At 40.2% G+C, this 22,530-nt stretch overlaps 1 protein-coding gene across 3 annotated transcripts in view; it reads left to right on the top strand.

Annotated features, from left to right (window-relative positions):
• SLC9D1 (solute carrier family 9 member D1) overlaps positions 1 to 22,530 on the top strand; it is a 103,022-nt gene that overhangs the window by 27,163 nt on the left and 53,329 nt on the right. For all 3 annotated transcript variants that reach the window (XM_075563390.1, XM_075563392.1, XM_075563391.1), the window contains 4 exons: positions 1,159 to 1,350; positions 3,347 to 3,475; positions 6,583 to 6,675; positions 13,919 to 14,105. In XM_075563390.1, the coding sequence (XP_075419505.1) occupies positions 1,159 to 1,350; positions 3,347 to 3,475; positions 6,583 to 6,675; positions 13,919 to 14,105 (601 nt within the window). The remainder of the gene's footprint in view (positions 1 to 1,158; positions 1,351 to 3,346; positions 3,476 to 6,582; positions 6,676 to 13,918; positions 14,106 to 22,530) is intronic.

Below are 22,530 nucleotides of genomic sequence, written 5' to 3'. Positions count from 1 at the left end.
TAGCTTGCCCTCTCTGACATCTTCCTTTACCCACCTCTTTGTTGTCCGTCCCCCAGGGAGGAAGTCCAATGCAGATCCTTGTAATCGGTTCCCCCTCTCCAACCCACTCTCCCTCTATCCTCCCAGTATCACCAACTCACACCACTGGTCCTGAAGGGATCATATGTCCTGGATTCCCTGTGTTTCCAGTTCCTATCTGTACCAGTGTACATCCTCTGGTTTAGCCAGACTTGCAAGGTAAAATTGGGAATCATGATAGTGGATCATGATAGTGGGGAGGGAGGAAGCATTTAGGAACCAGAGGAAAGCTGTATTTTTCATCATTGCTATATCGCACCCTGACTGGCTCGTCTCCTCCCCAAGACCCTTCTGTAAAGGGATGTCCAGTGGACTACAAATGGGCTTTGGGTCTCCACCCCACATTCACTATGAATCCATGAAGATTTATAGTCTTGGAAACCCACAGGGCTAGTTTTGCGCTGTCCTAGGGAATGGGGGTGGGGTGGGTGTTGCTATGAGTCAGAATTAGCTTGGTGGCAGTGATGAAAAGACGCCTAGGAGAAGCTAGGCTGTCTATAGAAAGCAGTCTTGTGTATCTGAAGCAGGAGATCAGGCTGCTCAATATAATATGTTCTGGTTCTAAAGAAAAAATTGAGACTTATGTGAAAAAATTGAATATAGTACCCAATGTGCACTCCTGTAAGGTTTCGGTAATGAAAGCAAGTCAGAGCAATATTAGACTGAACTGGAAAAAAGGAAACTGATGGCAACAAATGTGTTTGACACAATGGGTGTATGTATGGATTGTGATAAGAGTTGTACGAGTCCCCAATAAAATGAATAAATAAAGGGGGGGAACTGAAAATAAAGTAGAAAGTAGAGATGAGAGAACTTAAAAATATTATAAGGACAATGAATTTTCAAGAGAATATGCCCTAAATCGGGTAAAATTGATGTTTCTAAGTCATAGCAATCCTGAACATTTTCATCTTTAAATCCCTTTTAAATTAAATTTTCCTAGTCCATGCTAATGAGCATTATGAATCTTTAGCCAAGTTTGGTAAATAGCAAAAAAAAATTTATTCTGTGTAGGATTTACTTTCATAAAAATGAATTTGAAAATAATTTATTGACTTTAATGTTGCTATATTCTTACAGGTTAAAGGAGTCAACTTTGAGGCAGTTCTCAGAGTGGAAGAAGAAGAGGCCAAGTCTAAGCAGAATATAACAAAACGAGAAATTGAAGATGACTTAGGTCTGAGTATGCTGATTGACTCGCAAAATAACCAGTATATTTTGACCAAGCCCAGAGATTCGACGATCCCACGTGCAGATCACCACTTTATAAAGGTATGTGTCCATGTTTTACTCGCCTTTCAAAATTGGACAGTTTTCAACCCTCTCCTCTCCCTTCCCACTTATGTAAACATATCAAATCACATTGAGCTTTATCTTTCCAACACCTTTCTTCCAAACGGAATACATTCTTCTAGAATTCCCTACTTTTGTGATTCTTGAGGATTTTAAGACAGCCCCTCTATCCCCCTTTTTAAAAGAAAAATAGCAATTTTAAAAATGGTAAATGAAAGTTAATTTTGATTTTGAAGATTTAGAAGACGTCATTCAATGAAAGGTTACTCTGATAAGATTAAAATGTTGCCTATCTTAAAACCTTTCACTAAATGATAAAACTGACCAAGGGAGCATGTACAGGCAGTTTCCAGGTTGTCAAAGTACAGCTTAAGTACAAGCTGTTTTCCTGAAGTAACCTTGTGAAGCCTATTGGATTAAAAACTGGATGTATGTGCTTAGTGATAACAAATGGGTTCTACTTAGTGATGTGCATCAGAATACTATGATTACTGTATTAAAATGCTTTCATGTATCTGGAAGTGTGTGTTTAATTATGTGTAGAAAGGTAGACTGCATGAAGGAAATTTTTAAGGTTCATGGAAAAATGCCATTATCTTTTTGGAAGCCCCCTTATTTACTATCTTTGAAGACAAAATTTAACTGAAAGAAACGGTGCCTAGCTGCTCCACCTTAATGCATGAATGCATCTTACAGGCAGACTTGTGAACGGAACTTGTTTGTACTCCAGGAGCTGTCTCCAGCTTTGTTTAGACGCAGGATGTGAATCTTGAGAGCTCTTTTTCAACAATGACTTGTGGCCCATACTGATTGAGATGCTGTGTCCTCTAAGGAACCAGCCAATGTAAGGTTGGCCGACACTTGAGTGTTTGGAGTTGGTGGTGCTAGGGTTGAGAGGGATCCATTTGGATTCGTACTGTGATGAGTCATAGATTCCGCAGGGAAGGGTAGCACGATCTAGATCAATTGCCCTAGCTCCAATAAAATGGGCTAGGGCTTAACTACCTAGGACCTGCACTTTGAACAGGTAAAGAAACCAAGGAAAAGTCTTACAGGTAGAGCTAACACAGACAGTTTGGGAGGAAGACTGCAAATTAAATATGCTCAATAAATGATGCCCAAAGGCTCATGCCAGGTATTGAATATATATTGATAGAATTGAATTAATAGATAAAACTCAACAAATTGCTTTTTTGGTTACAATTGGCATGGAAACTGGGAGGAGCTGAGCCTACAGATTCAAGACGTAAATCAGTACCCTCAGTAAAGAGGTGTCCACCCAGATTCCAGGGATCGCCTCTGTAAACTCAATGAAGTGATTTTTCTCTTCTTTGTGATTACTAAGTAATTTCTGAAGGACATACTTGAGACTCTAGTACCTTGTGCCTTATCAAGTGTTCACTGTACAGTTTGAGAACCCATTCATGATTCTTGCCTGAATCAACTGTGATTTAGATGTTAATGCTTATTTGAAAAACCAATAGTGAAGGTAGAGTTACACTGAGACGGCAACTGATGGGATCCCGATCTGGATGAGTCAGTGGGTTCTGGTGTGCAGCATGGGGGAAGTACACAAAGTTTACTGTACGAACTAACGCATTTACTCTCAGACTACCTTCGTAATGCTTTCACTTTTCAGAGACAGGACCATAAAAACTATAAAAACTCCTCTTAGTTGTATCATCAGGAGCCCTAGTAGTGTAGTGGGCTGCTAACCACAGGCCAGCAGTTCAAAACTAGCAGCTGCTTTACAGAAGAAAGATGAGACTTTATATTCCCTTAACCAGTACATTCTCAGAATTCCTGCCCTAGAAGGTTGATAATGGACTCATTCCCAGTGAGGAGTTATATCATTTACTCTTGATTTCACATTAAATGAATTAAGTGTGCTTTCCTGTCCTATTTGTTTAATTATCGTACCCTTCTACACAGTAGAGGCAGCCATCATTTTAAAGGTCCTTTTCCCTCCCCTTAGGACATTGTGACCATAGGGATGTTGTCTTTGCCTTGTGGCTGGCTATGCACAACAGTAGGATTGCCCACGATGTTTGGCTATATCATTTGTGGTGTACTTCTAGGTCCTTCAGGACTGAACAGCATTAAGGTAAGAAAAAAACTGTGTTTGTATCTCTATTGAATAAAACGTTAAGAGATTGTGTTAGTCTGGGTATTTTAGAGAAACAAATCCACAGAAACTTATGTATAAGAGAAAGTTTTATATAAAGGGTAAGAGTACATCAACAAAACATCCCAACCCAGTGCTGCCCAAGCCAACAAGTCCAACATTAACCCATATGTCCGACACCAATCCACAAAGTCCTCCTCCATCTCACAAAACAGACACTATGACGCCGATTGCAGCAGGAAAGCCGAATCAGTGAACGTGTAAGCATCTCAGCACTGGCAGGGCTGCATCGGGGTAGGCCCATGCGGCTTCTCCTCGGGGATGTCTTGCAGGAAGGGAGTCTTGCCATCTGGAGCAGGCAACTGGCTAAGGCAGCTGTACCCTGGTCCGACCATCACAAAGTAAGAGACCCGAGAACTAGAAAAGTGAGGCTCACCGAGCTATTTATCCCTCCATCCTTCAATTAACCCCACATGTGTGTATGGCCAGGTTGGCACAATAAACTGCCTCAGAGATATTCATGAGTACAAGGTTTTAACTTGAATTTATAAAGATCCTAGTTTCTGTTGGACCATGTTAAAGAAGGTGCCCTTTAAAATTTCACTGGAAATCTGAACACATGAAAGCTATTTTGGTTTATTAATAGATGAGTGACTTCACTAGAGAAATAACCATTTTTATTCGGATAATATTTCATTGTTGTTTGGGCAGAACTTTGCATAGCTGTTTAGCTTCCCATTCAACAACCTCTACCCTACTTGTTCAGGGACACGAGCCACATCCTTCACAAGGCGTGCACAGCCTGCTTTCATTCTGCTTGTTCCATTTCCGTTTATCTGGTTTCTTTCCCTTTTGTTTTAAAGTAATTGTTGACTATTTAATCTCACACAGGTGATTTTTTCTTAAGGAGCATAGTACTTACGAGTGATTTTTTTTTAAGTCAATTTGTTAGTTTTGGTTCCAGGTTTGGATGAGTATCTAGGGGCAGTAGTCTCAACAAGTCCTGTGTCTTAATTAGTTCAGTAGATGGGAGTGTTTTTGTGGGGAGTATGGGGAAGACATAAGCCTACATACAGATACAAGAGTGAATCCAAAAGTATTGGTACTAGGGTTTCAGTTCATGCTTGGTATTGGTGGGTGTATTCCAACCAAAACATGTTTAAACAGGTCTGTATGATCGTTGGATGGCTGCAGACAAGTGTTCTCAGTAATACACTTGTCGTTTTATTAGGGTGTCTTTAAAGAGAGAGACACACTTTTTGGGCCATGGATTTTGAGGTCGTGGCTAATATGAAATTTTTCACAAAGCTCTAGTGGCCATCTTCCCAAGTCACGTAGCTTTGCAGCAAGTTCATAGGAATGCTGCCTCGCACAAAATGAAACGTATGTGGGTCAGGAAGGCCAGGAAGACCCAGAGATGAACAACGTAGAGAGGTCCGTCAGAAGGTTATGGGACTGCTTCTCAGGAATCCAAAAGGGGTAGTCATGGTAGATTCTTCTCCAGAGACAAGCTGATTGTGGGACTTGTTGTCAGGAAGTTGTAACAGAATTGAAAACTGCATTGGTGAGAAAAGACCGGGAAAGTCGCCCTGAGGACTGGGTTTCTGACACAGCAGTGCATTTCCTCTTGCATGAAGGGTTTCAGGGGCCCTTTTTGTAGAATTTAATTGAAACACATCCCCGCCACCCTAGGTACAGCCTGGATCTTTGATCCTCTCAGGGAGGGCCCCGTTGCTGTTTTGATGTCAATTGAGGAGTGTAGAATTCTAGACGGAAAGCTGAGAGCATTGGAAAGACCCTGCCTTCGGAAGTGTATAGACCTGGTTATAGGATATAACCAGGAAATAACAGCATCCCTTTTTGATGTATAACAAAGGTTTCTATGATTTTGTAGCAGTACTTTCTAACTTCCTCTCATATACCTGAACGTATATTTTTGCTGCTTTTTTGTTGTTGTTTTAAAGCATCAGCTGTAGCAGCTAAAAAGAGAGGCCCTTTTTTGTGTGTACTTCTTATAGTGATATCATTTACCTTTAAGCTGCTTACCCTTCACTTTAGTTGCTGTTACTTTTCCTATCACACATACACACACACACACACACACACACACACACACACCACAAAAAACACCTAGCGAGTGAGCCCCTGTCTACTGCCTCATTCCTGGTAACCACTGATGAGCCATGTGTCTCTTCTCTCTCTATCTCCCTGTCCTTTCTCTCTGAGAATCAGCAGACATTGGACTTAGGGCCCACCCTCATTCCATATGGCCTGGTCTTCTTTATGTCTGCAAAGACAGTGTTTCCAGATTAGGTGACATTCACAGATACTAGGACATACCTTAAAAAAAAATCTTTTTGAGACATAATTCAATTCATTACAGAAGGGAAGGCGCAAATAAAAAGAAGGCAGAAGTCATTAAAAGCTGACAAAATAAGCGTATAGTGAGATCAGGATAGCATACAAATACATGAGAAGCATACGACATGAGTCGTATTCATTGAACAATTTCATAAAACTTAAGAGTCGAAGCCATAATGAAACTTCAGTGTAAATAGTGTAAAATAATATAAAATGTAAACATAAACAACATTCTTTACTATGATGTAATAACATTAGAAGTAAAAAGTGAAGAAATTAAACAGTCACTACTATATATTGAAATCTATGAGGAATGTCAATATACACCTAATTTTCATGAGAAAATTTGTGTAGTCTAAAAATGTTTGGAGACAAACAAGAATAAAGTACTATAAATTAGGTATTAAACTGAAACATTAGATTTCTTTCTACCTTACCCCCAAAGGAAACCAAAGAATGAATTAATGAATATGAGAATAGGTGACTCAATAGTACAGCTATCAGGAGATAAACTATATATTCCTCTCGTTAGAAATAAGGGGGGAAAAGGAAACATTAAATTGAGTAGAGGAAAATTATCTCAGAGAATTTTAAAATGTTGTTTTCATGAAAACACTGCTCTTATTGAGGCAGCCCTACTGAGCATATTAGTGTATGCTCATTCTGTTTTGTACACTTAATATGTAAATGAAATTAAACGGTTTTAAATTATTTTTGCTTTTCAGTCTATCGTACAAGTGGAGACATTAGGAGAGTTTGGTGTGTTCTTTACCCTTTTCCTTGTTGGATTAGAGTTTTCCCCAGAAAAGCTGAGAAAGGTAAGCACTGATCCTTGTGTACTGTACGTCCCTAAGCCACCTAATATAATGTAGTTTGGGTTTATTTACTTTCAACTTGAAAACCAAGTCATCAGCACATGTTAAGTATTAAGATAGTGTCATACTATATTGTTGTCATTATTGCTTGGTGCAGTGGAGTCCGTTCCCGCCCATAGTGGTCCGGTGTGTAACAGAACGAAACAACGCCTGGTCCTGCACCATCCTCACAGTTGGTACATCTGAGTCCATTGTTGCACCCGCTTTGTCGCTCCATCTTGCCGAGGGTCTTCCTCTTTTAACTGCCATTCCGCTTTACCAAGTAGAATATCCTTTTCCCGGGACTGGTTTCCCCTGATACCATGTCCAAAAGTAAGGAAGGCGAAGTGTTGCCGTCCTCACTTCCAACAAGCTCGCTGCTGTCCGTCTTTCCACATTTGTTTGTTCTTCTGCCAGTCTGTTAGGCTCTTAATATTCTTGGCCAGCACCATACTTTAAGTCGATTCCTCTTTGGTCTTCCTTATCTCGTGTTCAAGTATTGCATGCACATGAGGCCTTTGAAAACACCGTGGCTTGTGCCAAGCACACGATAGCCCTCAGTGACGCCTAGCTCTTCAGCACTGGGAAGGAGGACTTGTGCGGCGGATTTACACGCACATCACTTGCTCTCCTCTGCTGTTTCCTTCAGCACTGAAACGGATCCAAGCACGATGAAATCCTTGACAACGTTGATCTCGTTTACGTTTGTCATGCTGTTGTTTATTGGTTGTTGTGAGGATTTTCATTTTCTTTACATTGAGTTGCAATCCAATAAAAGGCTGCAGGTCTTGAGCTTCAGCAGCAAGTGCTTCAAGTCCTCCTCACTTTCAGCAAACAGGGTTGTGTCATCTGCCTAGCACAGCTTGATAATAAACCTTCTTCCGATCCTGATGCCATGTTCTTCTTCACAGAGTGCGACTTCTCTGTGAGTTTACTGAGCACACAGACTGAATAAGAACGGTGAGAGGATACCACCCCCACGCACACCTTTCCTGATGTTAGACCGTGCAGCACCCCCTGTTCTGTTTGTTTGAATGGCTGTCTTTTGATCCAGGTCCCACAGGAGCACAAGCACAACCAAAGGTTGTGGAATCCTCATTTTCACGATAGTATCCAAAGTTTGTTATGATCCACACAGTTAAATGTCTTTGTGTAGTCAGTGAAGCACAAGTGAACATCTGTCTGGTATTCTCTGCTTTCAGCCAAGATCCGTCTGACAGCATCAATGATAACCCCTCGTTTCATAGCCTCTTCTGAATCCAGCTTGAATTTCTGGCAGTTCCTTTTCAAACGCACTGCTGTGATCGTCCTTGAATGACCTTCAGCAAAATTTTACTCCCATGTGATTTAAAAAAAATCATTTTATTGGGAGCTCTTACAGATGGCATATCATTCCATAATTCAAATGAATTGAGCATAATTGTACAATTGCTGCTACAATTAGTTTCAAAATATTTTCTTTCTTCCTGAACTCTATGATATCGGCTCCCCTTTATTCTGATTTTGATGATATTATTTGATAATTACTTCATTCTCTTGGGTCACCTTTCTTTGGAATAGGTACAAATACGGATTGCTTCCAAATTTCTTAGCATAGGCTAGTGAGTGCCTCCAGTGCTTTATCAGCTTGATGAAACACTTCAATCAGCCGTCCACCAATTTTTTAGACCTTTATTTTTCACTAATGCCTTTAGTGCAGCTTACACTCCTTCCTTAAGTATCATTGATTCGTGATCTTATGTTACCCCTTCATATTGTTGAATGTCAACCGGTTCCTTTTGGCATCCTTTCCATCTTCTTTTGATGCTTTCTGCATCATTCAATATTCAAGTGGGGTATGCAGAAGGTCATGTTTTGCTCTCAGGGACTTGTTTGCTTCAACCTCAGCCTGAGCTGATAGATGGATAATTGATGGTCCGTTCCACAGTCACCCCTCGTATCTGTCTCACATTGAGCTCCACCTCTCATCCCACAGATGTTGTCAGTTTGATCCTTGTGTGTTGCTTCTGGTGAAGCCCATACATGTCGTGCTGTTCAAGTTGTTAAACAGAGCTACTTACAGTGAAGAAGTCATTGGTCTTGCAAAATTCTATCAGGCAATCTCCAGCTTAGTTTCTGCCTCCTACGCTATAAATATTTCCCCATTACTGTCCCATCCTCTTTGTTTCCAACTTTTGCATTTGAATTGCCAATAAATACTATAAGCATCTTTCTTGCATGTTTGATTAATTTCAAACTGATGAAATTGGTAGAATTTTTCAGTTTCTCCATCACTGGCTTTAGTAGTTGCTTGTGTAAGGAACCCTGGTGGCACAGAAGGTTACACATTGAGCTGCTAACCACAAGGTCAGCAGTTCAAAACTACTACTAGCAGTTCTGAGGGAGGAAGACAAGGTTGTATACTCCCATAAAGAGTTAACAACCTCAGAAACCCACAGGAGCAGTTCTGCCCTGTCCTGTGGGGATGCACTGAGCTGGAATGGACTTAAAGGCAGTGAGCTTCTTTTAATTGTTTGATGTTATCTTTCCAATGATATACTAAAATGTTAGGTTTGTAAAAGTGGAAGTTTTTAAGTAATTATAATTAGCTTCTTTTTAAAAAATCACTATTGGTGCTTGTACTGCACTTGTCACATCTATATATCCATCCATTGTGTCAAGCACATTTGTACATATGTTGCCATCATCATTTTCAAAACATTTTCTTTCTACATAGTTAGATTCTATGTGGACAATTCTACAAGTCTGAAAAGTAATATCTTTGAACTTTAATTTACGGCTACCTCCCAGCAGGTATAAAGCTCTTAAAAGGTGAATGTTTAGGAGTTGGATAGGTCATGTGCTAACTAGAAAAATTAATTCCTGGCTCAGTGGGAAACTTTGGTTTTATTTTTCTGTCACTGTGAAATGAAAACATGTAAGTAATTAAAAGTAGCTGATGGCACTGTTGGGTAAGCATTGGATTCCTTCACCACAAGATGGACAGTTCAAGCCCACCAGCCGCTCCAATAGCTACTAACGATGAAGCTGTCTATTCATAGAACAATTTACAGCTTGGAGACCCAATGCAGGGTCACTGTAAATAGGAATCGGCTGGCTGGTGGTGAGTGTGGGGTTTTTTAGGGCTGTATGAAGGAGACTTAGCGGCACAGTGGTTAAGCTCTTGGGTGCTACCTGAAATATCGTGGTTCTAACTCACCAGCCCCTCTAAAGGAGACGTGCACTCTGCTTCCCTAAAGACGACATGCAGCCTTGGAAGCCCTAGGTGGCCATTCTCCTCTGCCCTACAGGGTGGCCATGAGTCAGAATGGACTCGCCAGCAATGGGTTTTCAGTGGGTAGGAACCATATGTCTGAGTTAATGTTAAATAAAGGGGGTTATAGTTGACTTCTAAATTAGTTTACTTGTGTCCTTATTACCTTCACTGTTGAGATGTTTTAGAATGGAAATAGAATTAATTTTGAAATTAATTAAAAGCTACTCTAAAAAATAACCTCACAAAAGAAGAAAATAGCTAATTAAAAAACTGATGGCAACAAAAATAATTGTTACTGGTAACCAAAATAATAAAATTAGATAACCATTGGTCCTGTCACTATTCTCTGTCTGGATTGTTAATATCAAATTAGCACAATATTTTTAAAGTTTCAACTAGTACATACTTTATAGAGAGCAATCTAGCAGTTCGATTTAAAAGCTTTAAAAAATCCGTGCCCTTTAACCCAATAGTTCTGCTCCGGGGTCTTTTCCAAAAGAAAGAATCAAAACCAAGTTTTAAGAAATCTAACTCATAAAGGATTTACAACACTGTATTAATGAAGCAAAAAACAAAACAAAAAAAGATCAAAAGCTATCTGAGTATTATGTGACTAATTAAACTGTGACATAAAACTTGGAAATTATGTAGCCATTAAGAATACTATGAAATATGTAGTAAAAGAAAAATCTTTGCTAGAAGTCTAAGCTTAGAAAAGTGAGCATGTAGCATGACCAAACTTTTAAAAAGAAATACAGATGTTTAGAAGAAAACAACAGGTAATAAATGTACCAGATAACTGTAAATGACTTCTTTCTTCTTTTCCTGTTTTCTGAATTTTACAAATACTCAATAGATAGCTATAATGAAGAAAATAAAGCACTCTTGATGTTTGTTGGTTTTGAGCGAATGACTGCGCTGATCTTACTGAAATATTTTTCTTTATATCTGCTACTATTATTTCCTTCCTTCATTTAGCATGTTATTCTTGAGATTGTGTGACCTTTTTCGATTAACAGAAACCTCTATTTGCCCTTCTACTGACTACTCTCACGTCTCTAAACACATATCAGGAAACGTTTACTCATAAAATACTCTGAATTATCTTTTCATTGTCTGGTACTTTCGTAATTTTTTATACTTCTTGCATGATAATATCCATATATTAATTTCTGAACTCAAGGTTTAAAGAAAACTGACCACTTTTCAGGGATCTAAAGAAAAATGATGAGGAAAAAAGAACAGACAAATGACTTCATTCTTCCTGTTAACTCTGTTGAGCTGTGGATCGGGAATGGGATGAAGCAAAACAGGCTAAGACAGTCTTCTGCTTCACCATAGTGGTGTGTAGGACCCGTAAACATATGCAACATTTGTATTAGGCTCCTTAAAAATACCGGGCCTCAGTTTCATAGTGTAGCTTATTCTGATCTTGGTACGATGTATATGTTTAATTTGGAAGAGTTTCACAATCATAACAATGGCTCATTGTGATTTACTGCCAAAAAGGTGATAAAAATCAGGCTCTACCATTAGATCTAGCTACCTCCAACAGAATATTTAATTCTTGGGGACACTAATTTCTCATCTATATAATATGAAGCATCTGGAAGATTAAAGCTTCTTCTGGCTCTAAATTTTCTTACTTTGTATTTTTCACTATTGTATTCACTGTTACATAGTAAAATAATGTTATATAATGTTAACATTAATTTTAAATGATACAAAAACTACACATTTTTATAATGTTGCTATTTCTGTAATGTGTGGGATGTTCACATTTAGTTATTTCCTATAATGAAATATCTCCTCAAGCATTTTCAAAAATTTACATCTGATGGTTTAATTAACAGAGGTCCTCAAACTTTTTAGATGGGGCCAATTCACTGTCCCTCAGACCTTTGGAGGGCTGGACTATAGTTTAAAAAAAAACTATGAACAAATTCCTATGCACTCTGGACGAGTCTGCTGCTAAGCAGGACAGGCAGCGGTGGCAAAAACACCCGGCGAGCCTGAGGACCCCTGGTTAGGAGCCTTTATATTATATTAGTAAATTAGGTTGAGCTGTTCAGGCTGATAATGGCAAGTGGAAATAATTTTGTATGAAGAATAATGCGACCCCTTAGGAATAATCTTTGCTCTGCATCTAATTTGGATGACTTTGGTGATACCCTTTCTATCTCAGGTTGAATCCTGAGGTAGCCTTCCATGGCCCTTTCACTTTGAAATCGTGTTGCTCACTCTCAGCAGTTGTTCTCCTTCCAGAGGCTGAGCCGCAGCTGCTGCCACCCAGTGGTGGCCCTGGAAACTCAGCTGGCACTACTGCTGTGGTTCTCATTGGCTCATGACCTTGCAGTTAGCAGCCCAATGGAAAACCACTATACCACCATCTCTTATATCCTTCTTTCCGTGGTTTCCCCACCATTTCTGCATTTAGTGGAGGGTCTTCAATTAGGATTTAGTGCTTCCTGGTTTTCATTTGTGAGAAGGGTAGCAGGGAGGATATAGGGAGGAGAAGAAATGTACAAGTAGATATAAATATACAAGTAGAACTAATCCTTTGAAATAGAATAGGAATCGTTTTCCAGTTTAATCTCTTTTGTTAGTATATAATATTCATGTTCATGTAAACATTACTTTTAGTTATCTTCTCTCTTCATCTAGATTGAAAGCTCTCTGGGCAAGGATCAAACTTTGTTCCGTATTTTTCACCACGCGTATCACGTACTGTTGTTGGGAACTGCCATCAAGTTGCCCCGACTCATGGCGACCCCAGGGGTCAACTAGAATAAAACGCCTCCGCAGGGTTTTCCTTGGCTGTAATCTTTACCAGGTCTTTCCTCCCACCGATCCAGTGGGTGGGTTCAAACCACTGATCTCTGTGTTAGCAATCAATTGAAACGACTCAAAAAAATCACTGCCATCAAGTCGATTCTGACTCAGTGTTGCTATAGGGTAGCGTTTAAATGCCCCTGTATGTTTCCAAGACTGTAAATCTTTATAGAAGTAGAGAGCCTCATCCTCCTCCAGAGGAGTGACTGGAGGTTTTGAACTGCTGCCATTGTGGTTAGCAGCCAAATGTATAACCTACTCGGCTAGGAGTTCTACTGGCTACCTTATAAATGTCTGTCTGATTATAGAGCCACACTGTCTACACGCTGACTCCAAGGTTTGCTAATTGTTAGGGTAGGGTGTCTTTAGAGAAATAAATTCAGTGGCACTCACTCATAAGAAAGAGCCTTATTTCAAGAAGTAAGTATATATTAAGAAGGTGTCCCAGCCTAGTTTAACTCTAGTCCAGAAATCTAATGCTAGCCCTTAAGTACCTCTTCAGACTCACACAGCTACAGGCTGATGCTGCAGAAAGGGGAAGCAGGAAGATCACAAGCCAGTAGGAGCAGAGTCATGTGGATCCAAGGTTGGTGGAAACATGATAGGGTACTAACAGCTCTCAGTGTCGGGCAGCCCGCATGGGGCTACCCCGCAGGCAGGCAGAGTCCCAGCAAGTAAGAAGGGAGAGGGGCAGAGAGAAAGAGGTTCCCAGTTTCTTCTTTATGGAAAGATTGGCACCCCCACCCCACCCTCGAAAGGCATCATCAGACTGTGACCTGATGGACAGGTTGATTCCACTCTTACACTTTCATACATATTCAAGTTAACACAAAATCATCCAACGACCACACTCTCTGTCCATGTCACCCTAGGTGAGTGACTCAACTTTCTTTGCCTCGGTTTTCTCATCTAAAAGTGCAAGAAATGGCAAAATCTGCCTCAGAGATTTGTTCTGAGGATTAAATGAGGGTATATAGCACTTAGAACAATATTTAGCACATAGTATTATTCTCAGATACCATATTTAGAATATAAATAATGTATGTACATTTTATGGTGATAGCCATGACCTGTTCTCTACCTATTAGGGTATATATAAATAAATATATTCTCTTTAAGGTGTGGAAAATATCCTTACAAGGACCATGTTATATGACCCTATTGATGATTGGATTTGGCTTATTGTGGGGACACTTCTTACAGATCAGAGCCACTCAAAGTGTCTTTATTGCGACTTGTTTGTCCTTATCAAGCACACCCTTGGTTTCCAGATTCCTTGCGGGTAGTGCTCGAGGTGATAAAGAAGGTAAGCGACAATGTGCTTTAAGTAGATGTTGAAATATTGCATGGATAGTTGGCTTTTGAATTTACAACTGAAATCCGATTAGAAAAAGCCTGCAATTATTTTTTAGGTGCTTGGAGCTATTTTGAATATTTGTGCTTATATTCCATAAGGGACTAATATCTCCATAAATTCAACTTTATAAACTTTTACTTGATTAAGAAAATGCCTATAAGATGTTTATAAACTTAGGATTGCTTAAGGACCTGAGAGCAAATGGACCGAATTTGAAAGTAACAAACAAACCATAGATATATGAATGGATTTGGGGCTTGCACTTAATTCTAGTCCCAATCTAAGAACAATCAGTTCTTAGGACATGAATGCCTATTCAATACTTGCCCTTATGAGGAGATCACTGAAGTTAATGGGTGCTATAGCAAAGTGTGGTGAAGAAACTAGGTGCCTGGCTACAAGAAAGAATAGTATCTGAGGTCTTAAATGTTTGTCTTAAAACAAGCAGCCATCTAAGTGAGGTGTCAACCAAGTTCACGTGGAAGAAGAAGCACACCAGCCTGTGTGATCCAAGGACCATAAGCAATAAAATTCACATCTGCAGGAGGAAATGGCATCAGAGCCTAAATTGTAAATAGCTAGTTTTCAGAAGGCTAAGGATGGCAACAGAAGCCCCAAATCTCTCTGTAGGGCCCACATATGGATTACTCCTCTGCTGAACTCCCCTCTGAAGATCATCCAGGGATGTGAATTGCCTTGCCAGCAGAGCATTGTAAAGTCAACTATGGAAGATATAGTTAGGTTAAAATGTAATACCTTATCATTTGATCTTCTTTATAACACATGTTAAAAGTTATTTCAGTTTTTAATATTTTCTGCCATCTTTTCAGTTGAGGGTTTTTTCTGTTTTGTATAGTCGTTGTTGTTTGTTTGTTTCCTGTTTGTGCTTTGTGTGATTTTCTGTATTTGAAGTCCAGGCTAGGTAAATCTGCAGCGATAGTAACAGGATTAGTAATTACCTAGGGACAGGGGAGGATTGAAGGAAATGGGGAGCTAAGGAGGACGAGAGAAAAATTTACTGAAATCGATTGTGATGATGATTACGCAACTCTTCTTAATATGATTGAATGAGTAAATTGTATGGTATGTGAAATGTGTGGCAATACAATGGCTTTTTTCTTGTAAGTACTATGGAATTGCTACTTTAAGAGACTTAATGTGCCCTCATTAATTTTGTTAGGTAACAGAAATTGACATACTGTCAATATTGCTTTCCCTGTATGTTGTAACCTGGATTACTTAATATGGACCTTTTCCCTATCTTTGTAATCTGATTGGGTAGGACTCTGTAAACATGAGGTGCTATGGCCCACCAGAGAGATTAGATAACTTGGTAATTATATAAATAAGGTACGTTGTGCCACTGTGGGGACGAGACCACGCAAATAAGGTATATGGGACCCTAGCTGAAGGCTTGTTCAGTTTCGACAATCTGCTAGGCTTAAAATAAGCAGTTCCAGATGTGGAAAGGAGGCATTCACTACCATGGAAGAAGAGCCCAGAGTGGAGCAGGTCTTTGGACCTGAGATCCCTGCAGTGAATTGCCTGGAGCCAGAGCCAGAGCTGGGACCTTGGAGATGGCGAGAAGTAGCTGTAGAGAATCAGTGGCAGCAGGACTGGCACAGGACAGAGCTGTGGACGTGCCAGCCTGCAGAACAAGAAAACTGAGTACCTTCGGCAGCAGGCTCTTGGTGGCATGGAGTGCCTCTAGGAACTTGTTCAGGGAACTGGACTTGCCAACCCACAGAGCTTGAGCTGAGCACTCTGGGGCAGAGGTGGAGTCGGTGCCTCTGGGCGTCTAATTGGCAGAACTGAAAGAGCGGTGTAGCATTTGCCTGAGCACCACAGAGGCCAGGCCTAGGGCCAAGGGCCAGAAAGAGGTGTGTCTTCGGGCATGATCGAGAAGAGGCCGCCCTGATCAAAGAGCAGTTTATTCTTAGTGTTCCTGAACTTGAATTGTAACTGTTACTTCCCTAGTAAGCCCCGTAATGTGAGTGTTGTCTGGTTGTATGTGACCATTGCAATGAGCTATCGAACCCAACAGAGAAGTCAAGAGTGCTTGGGAAGGGAAGGCTGGTGTCAGAATTGGTAAAGAGGTTCGAGGGTTAGAGGCATGTCTGAGCTCCATGTCGTAGGACTCAGCCTCGGGCAGCTGAAACCAATGAGCTTGATTTTCCTCCTTGACCCTTTGTGAAGTTAGAGGAGGTCAGATGCTGCTCCTATTTTTTTTTTTAAAGAAGTGTGGTATTTTGATTAACTATAGGTATTTTCAACTCTTCTACTTTGGTTTTAGTTTTAGCTGTGTATGTGAAACATTGGCATCTCTAAATCATTTTGGTTGTGGAGAATGCTTCTGTTGAGAGCTTACGAATAAGCATTGTGTGTTGTCATGTGGTGGTGTTGTCCTCTGTATCACACTTAAACTTTGACAGGAATTTCAGTACGTTAATTTTCAATTTTATTTTTACTTTGTAAAAGCCAATTAAAGGTGTCAAAATGTCACAGTAACTTCAGAAAGTTTGTTGGGAAATGGAACTAAAACATGAAAATTTTTTCATGGATTTTTGAATGCCCCACAGAAGGGAACAAAGGGCTAACTGGTGGCAAAGGAGAAAAATAATAACCTCTTGTTTAAAGGGGCTGCACGCCAAAATGTCAACACCTATGAAGAAATCTATTGCTAGAAAAGACAGCACGTACATTCCACCCTCAGAACACAACCTCCTCTCACCTAAGGAACAGCCTGGAAAGACTTCCAAATAAGCATGTTTATAATACTGAAAACATGAATAATAATTGCATCTATTTGAAAAGGAAGAAAATGACTAAATGGAATTAGGCAAAAATGAAATAAGATTTCATAAAGATATTTATGAAAAATAATTAGAACTTATGGGCATTTGCAAAACTGTTCAGAATAGCCACAAGATTTTTTTATTTAAAAAAAACACCTTTTGAGAATGATGATGGCAATAAATGTACAAATGTGCTTGACACAATGGATGGTTTATGGATTGTGCTAAGAGTTATACAGGCCCCAAATAAAATGATTTTAAAAAAAAACAGAAAAACAATGTCTGTCAACAGATGAATGGATAAGTAAAATGTGACATACTTAAGGTGACCAGATTTTAACATTGGTAAAGCGGACACCATTGACAAAACTCATATCCTGGTGAAATAGCCACACGGCAGCTGAAAACTGTATACACTAGCTTGTCGTGCATTCTTTCCAAAAATCGGGACTTTTTAAAAATGCCACGGGACGTGGGAAAAATTGTTAAAAATCAGGACGGCTGGTCACCTTACATATATGTATAATGAGGTCCTGATACATGCTACAACATGGATGGACAATAAAAACACTGCTAAGTGAAATCAGTCAAGAAAAGGATACACACACACACACACACACCTATCCCACCTAAATAGCTCAGCAGGCACATGTCTAGAGACCATTTATTAATGCTTACCAAGGCTGAGAAAGAAAAGGAGAGTTATTGCTCGGGGCACTGACTTTCTGGAAAGGGTCATAGAGCTTGAAAACGGATCGGAGTGAAGGCTGCACAGCACGAGGAATAGTACAAGTGACGTCAAATCACGCAGATTAAGTCCAAGTAGAGTCACTGAATTGTACGTGTAAAAAAAGTTGAAATGGCAAATGTTTTGCCATGTGTATGTACCACAAGTACAAAAATAAAATAGTATTTTTAATGAAAAATAACAGGGAACAGTAAAGAAACCAGCTAGAGAGACTTTATGGGTACACGGTGGGGATCAAGGGAAACACCCACCACCCACTGCCATCCAAGACGACCCTCTGTGAGGTTTCTGAGGTTGTCAATCTTCATGGGAGCAGACAGCCTTCTCTCTCTCCCTGGGAGCAGCTGGCAGTTTTGAACCACAGACCTTGCAGTTAACAGGCCAACACTAATGCCAGAGCACCACCAGGGCTCCTTAATGGGGAAGCAGTACGTTTTCAAAACTGGAGAAAGACATGAACCCTTAGATGGAAAACACATCTCCAAAAGTAAACAGGTAAAAATGAAAAAAAAAATTTCCAGGTATGCCAAAGAGAAAAAATGAACACTCACTGGAAAAGACCAGTAATGTATAAAGGAGTAACAGATAAATGGATAGCATACCTTGTCAGTAACATTCTATAGAAAGCAGTGGAGTCCTATTTTCAACATGTTGAGGGAGGTGGGGCGGAAATAAGTCAGCCTAAGCCTTCATACCTAGTGAGAAACATCTTCACTAAGAGCAATTTCAGTTTTCAGATAAAGACGAAAGAGCTTTTACCGTCCACACAGCCCCGCATGCAGCTACAAAAAATTAGAAATGGACTAAAGGGAAAGTTTGACGTGCAGAAATGAAATCAGTAAAATTGCAGAGCACAGAGTCTTTTTTTATGTTGGTAAATTTAACTTTGAACTATTAGAAATGGATGTTCGTTGCATTTTTTAAAAATAGCTCAAGCTAAAGACAAGAAAAGAGTAGTAGTTGTTTAGTGGGTTGGATTTCGGGAAGGTAGACTTACTGAAGAATTTGAACTTCAATATAAAATCTATTAATAGACATGTTACAAATGTAATATACTTATAGCACAGATAGAAAATGTGAAGAAGAAAAAAAGATTCCAGCAACGAAAAGTACAATGTACTTAGGAGTAAATCTCTCAAAAGATAAATGTGATCTTTGAGGATTAAAATTATGTTCTTGAAGACAAATAATTAGAGTCAGAGCCTGTGTTCATGTATAAGATTCAATATGTAAAGATGTCACATCCAAAAATGTACCAGCTAAATTATTTGGCAGGGTTCATCATGAAATTTTGCAAACTGACCCTAAAATTTATTTTAGGCCAAAGGGCCACGATTACCCAATATTACTCTTAGTGAGGGCTTCCCCCTACCAATTTCATCTAGACTTCTTACAGTAGTCAAGGTGGCTTGCTGTTGCCAGAGGTGTAGGTGACAATGAAATAGCCCAGATACTACCAATAACTGTGAGAAATGAGCTATTGAACACATGGTATTCATCCCTGACCCAAGTCATGGGTATTTTCAATCACTTCATAGACCTGTGAAAGTTGGACAGTGAGTAAGGAAGACCGAAGAAGAACTAATGCATTGGCCTTTTGGTACTGACAAAGAGTATTAAAGTACGTCCCATGGAATGCCAAAGACAAATCTGTCTTGGAAGACTTACAGCCAGAATGTTCCTTGGAGGCAAGGATGGTGAGACTGCTCACTTACTTAGAGCATGTCAGGAGAGACCAGTCCCTGGGGGACATCATGCTTGGTCCAGTAGAGGGGCGGTGGAAAAGAAGAAGTGCCCAGACAAGATGGACTGACACAATGACTGCAGCAATGGGCTCAGGCTTAAGGCCACCTGTGAGGATGCGCAGGGCTGGGCAGTGTTTCCTCTGTCGTGCATCTCGGGTTGCTGGGAGTTGAAACTGACTCGATGACACCTTACTGTACACAGAAGCCAGTCCTACGTGTCTTAGAGACGTACATGTGACCAGCAAGGTGTGCGAACTTCTAAACTTAGGACCTCATAGTCAAGAAATGTTCTTAAAACTTAAAATACAAAGAGGGAAAATGTTGATACATTTGAACCCATTAAACTCTGCGTTTTCCAAACAATACTTTCCTAAAGAAAGGCCACAGGCGGGGTTTGCATTCCCTTGTAGGGCTGGTGGTAGGGGTGCTGGTGATGCCATGGTGTGGTGATCATTTCTTCCGTAAGAATTACTACCAAACTAGTCCCAAGGAGTCGGAGATTGAAAAAGCCCCCAAAGTCCAACTCTGACCAATTGCTAGTCTGCCAACAAAACGATAGACAACCCAAGCCCACCAGCTGCTTCACAGAAGAAAGAAGCAGTCTGCTTCTGAATGTCTAATATTCAGAACGTTGAGAACTTTCTACAATTTAAAAGAGCAACCCAATAAAGAAATAACCTAATTATCTGAACAGACAGCTTTGTGGAAAAGGATACTTGAAAAGACGTTGGACTTTGATCGCAATTTAGCGCAGTGGTTCTCAGCCTGTGGGTCACGACCCCTTTGGGGGTCAAACAACTCTTCCCAGGGGTCGCCCGATTCATAACAGTAGCAAAATGGCAGCTATGTAGTAGCAACAAAAATAATTTTTATGGTTTTTTTTTGGGTGGGGGTGTCACCACAACATGAGGAACTGCATTACAGGGTCGCGGCATGAGGAAGGTTGAGAACCACTGAAGTGGGGATAGCAGGTTAATACCACTTCGATGCCATTCCCCATCCACTCACCTGGCAACATTTGAAAAACTGGCATCCCATTCATTATTAGCAAAACCGTAGTGCCAGGGACTCTTCAGCACGTTTCACTGGAAATGTAAATTGATGCAACCATTTTGGAGTATAATTTGGCAAACAAAATTCTATTTCCTCATATTTGAGGGTAAGTCAAAGAGTATTGATACAAAAGCATACAAGTCTGTATTAAAATACAATATTAAATATGTGAATCTCTTGTTTTCTCCAAATAGTCTTCCTCTCGATTGGTACCTTTCTGAAGGCTGTGTCTTCTTCTCTGACTCTTTCCTGAAAGAGCTCTGAGCGCTTTCTTTCACACCCCATCAAAATAGCAGTTTGGCCATTCCTCTGAAATAGTCTCTGAGTTTGGTGGATCAAAAGGAAGTCTGAAGGGGGAGGTCAGGGTTGGGCAGCAGGGGGTCGGGTAAGGCTTCCCAATGAAATTCTTGTGGGACAGCTCTGCTACCCTCGAGGAAGGAGCAGGCACACTGTCCTGAGGGACAGCAGCCTTTTGTTCGCTAGTGCAGTTTTTCGTTTTCTAAAAACTTCTTTCCAATAAACCCGTGATTGCCCTGCATCCTTCGAGAAAATTTATCAGAATCACCCTCCTCGAATGCCCTAAAATAGCCACCATAACCTTCTGAGCTGACCTCTATGTCTTGAGTTTAGGGTGCCTAGCAGATCCCCCTGGAAGCCATTGTTTTGATTGGGCCTTTCTTTTTGAAGGCACCCCAACAAGACTGAGAACACGTGTATCGCTGATGACAGACACATGTTACATACGTGTTGTTGGAGTAAACCAGGACATGCATGAACTGGAACCCCAGGGGCAATACCTTTTGACTTACCATTGCTTGACATTGAAACTAATTGGGGTGTTCAATAACACCAAGGAAAATTAACTTATGAGGTCCCATTTATTTTGTCTTTTGTTTGTGTATTTTAAAAATTATTATATTGGATAGTCCATTGTTGAAAGTTAGGCCTGACAGCATTGCTTCTGCTTGTTCTAGAATTTTTTGGTTTAAACCCCTGAGACGATAGCTTTTATATACCCTTCAGATCTGGAATTGAACCTTCTCCTAGGGATTGCCTTTCAGCCAAATAGTATAGCTATAAAGTGAACAGTAATGCCTGTGAGGGGCACAATCCTCAGAACACTTAACCATATTGGCCCCCAAAAGCAGCAGTTACCCCCAAAACAAAGCCCAGGAGTCAGGAAGGGGCAGGAAAGAAGGATGAATAGAAACAGGAAAAAGACCGCCTACTTTCTTTAAAAAAATTAAAAAGTGCATTACGTTGAGGAGATCGCATCTATTGTTGCTAAACAAAGTAAATGTGTGAATTGTTGAAGAGAAAATTAATTTGTAAATTCTTATCCATACCTAAATAAATAAAATAAAGGTTCTCATGTGCACATTTAGGTCTTTCATCTGTTTTTGTGTGTGGTATTAGACACACACAATTAGTCTTGGTTCATTTCACTCCATGTGGGTTTCTTTCTGGACTTTCCTGTTGCTGTGAGTGCCTATTGTTAATCGGTACCAGGTGTTTTAATTATCCAAGGTGTATAATTTGTTTTAAAATCTGTAAGAGTGAGTCCTCCTACTTTGTTCTTCTCTTTCGGCATTATTTCAGCTGTTTGGGGCCTCTGACCTTTCCTTGTGAAGTTGAGGGTTGGCTTTTCCATTTCGGTAAAGAGGGCTGCTGGGCTTTTGGTAGGGATTGCCCTGACTCTATAAGTGGCTCTTGTCATCCTAACCATTTAAACCTTGCAGTACATGACCACAGGGCATCTTTCCACGTAAGTCTGCTTTCATCTTTTCAGCAGCATTTGTAGTTTTGCTGTGTAATTCTTTCGTGTCCCTAGTTAGGTTTATTCTTAGATACTGAATTCTCTTCATTGTTGGGAATGAAACCATGTCCCTGGTTTCCCTCATTGCTGGCTGTCCAAAATCGCAACTGATTTTTGTTTGTCAACTTTGTACCTTCCAACTTCGTGAGCTTCCTTGATTAGCTTTCGATGTTTTCATGTGGGCTCACTAGGATTTTCTGTGCTGGGGATCATAGTC

Source organism: Tenrec ecaudatus, chromosome 11, assembly GCF_050624435.1.
Source record: "Tenrec ecaudatus isolate mTenEca1 chromosome 11, mTenEca1.hap1, whole genome shotgun sequence".
NCBI lineage: Eukaryota > Metazoa > Chordata > Mammalia > Afrosoricida > Tenrecidae > Tenrec > Tenrec ecaudatus.
This window is presented reverse-complemented; position numbering and strand designations above follow the sequence as displayed.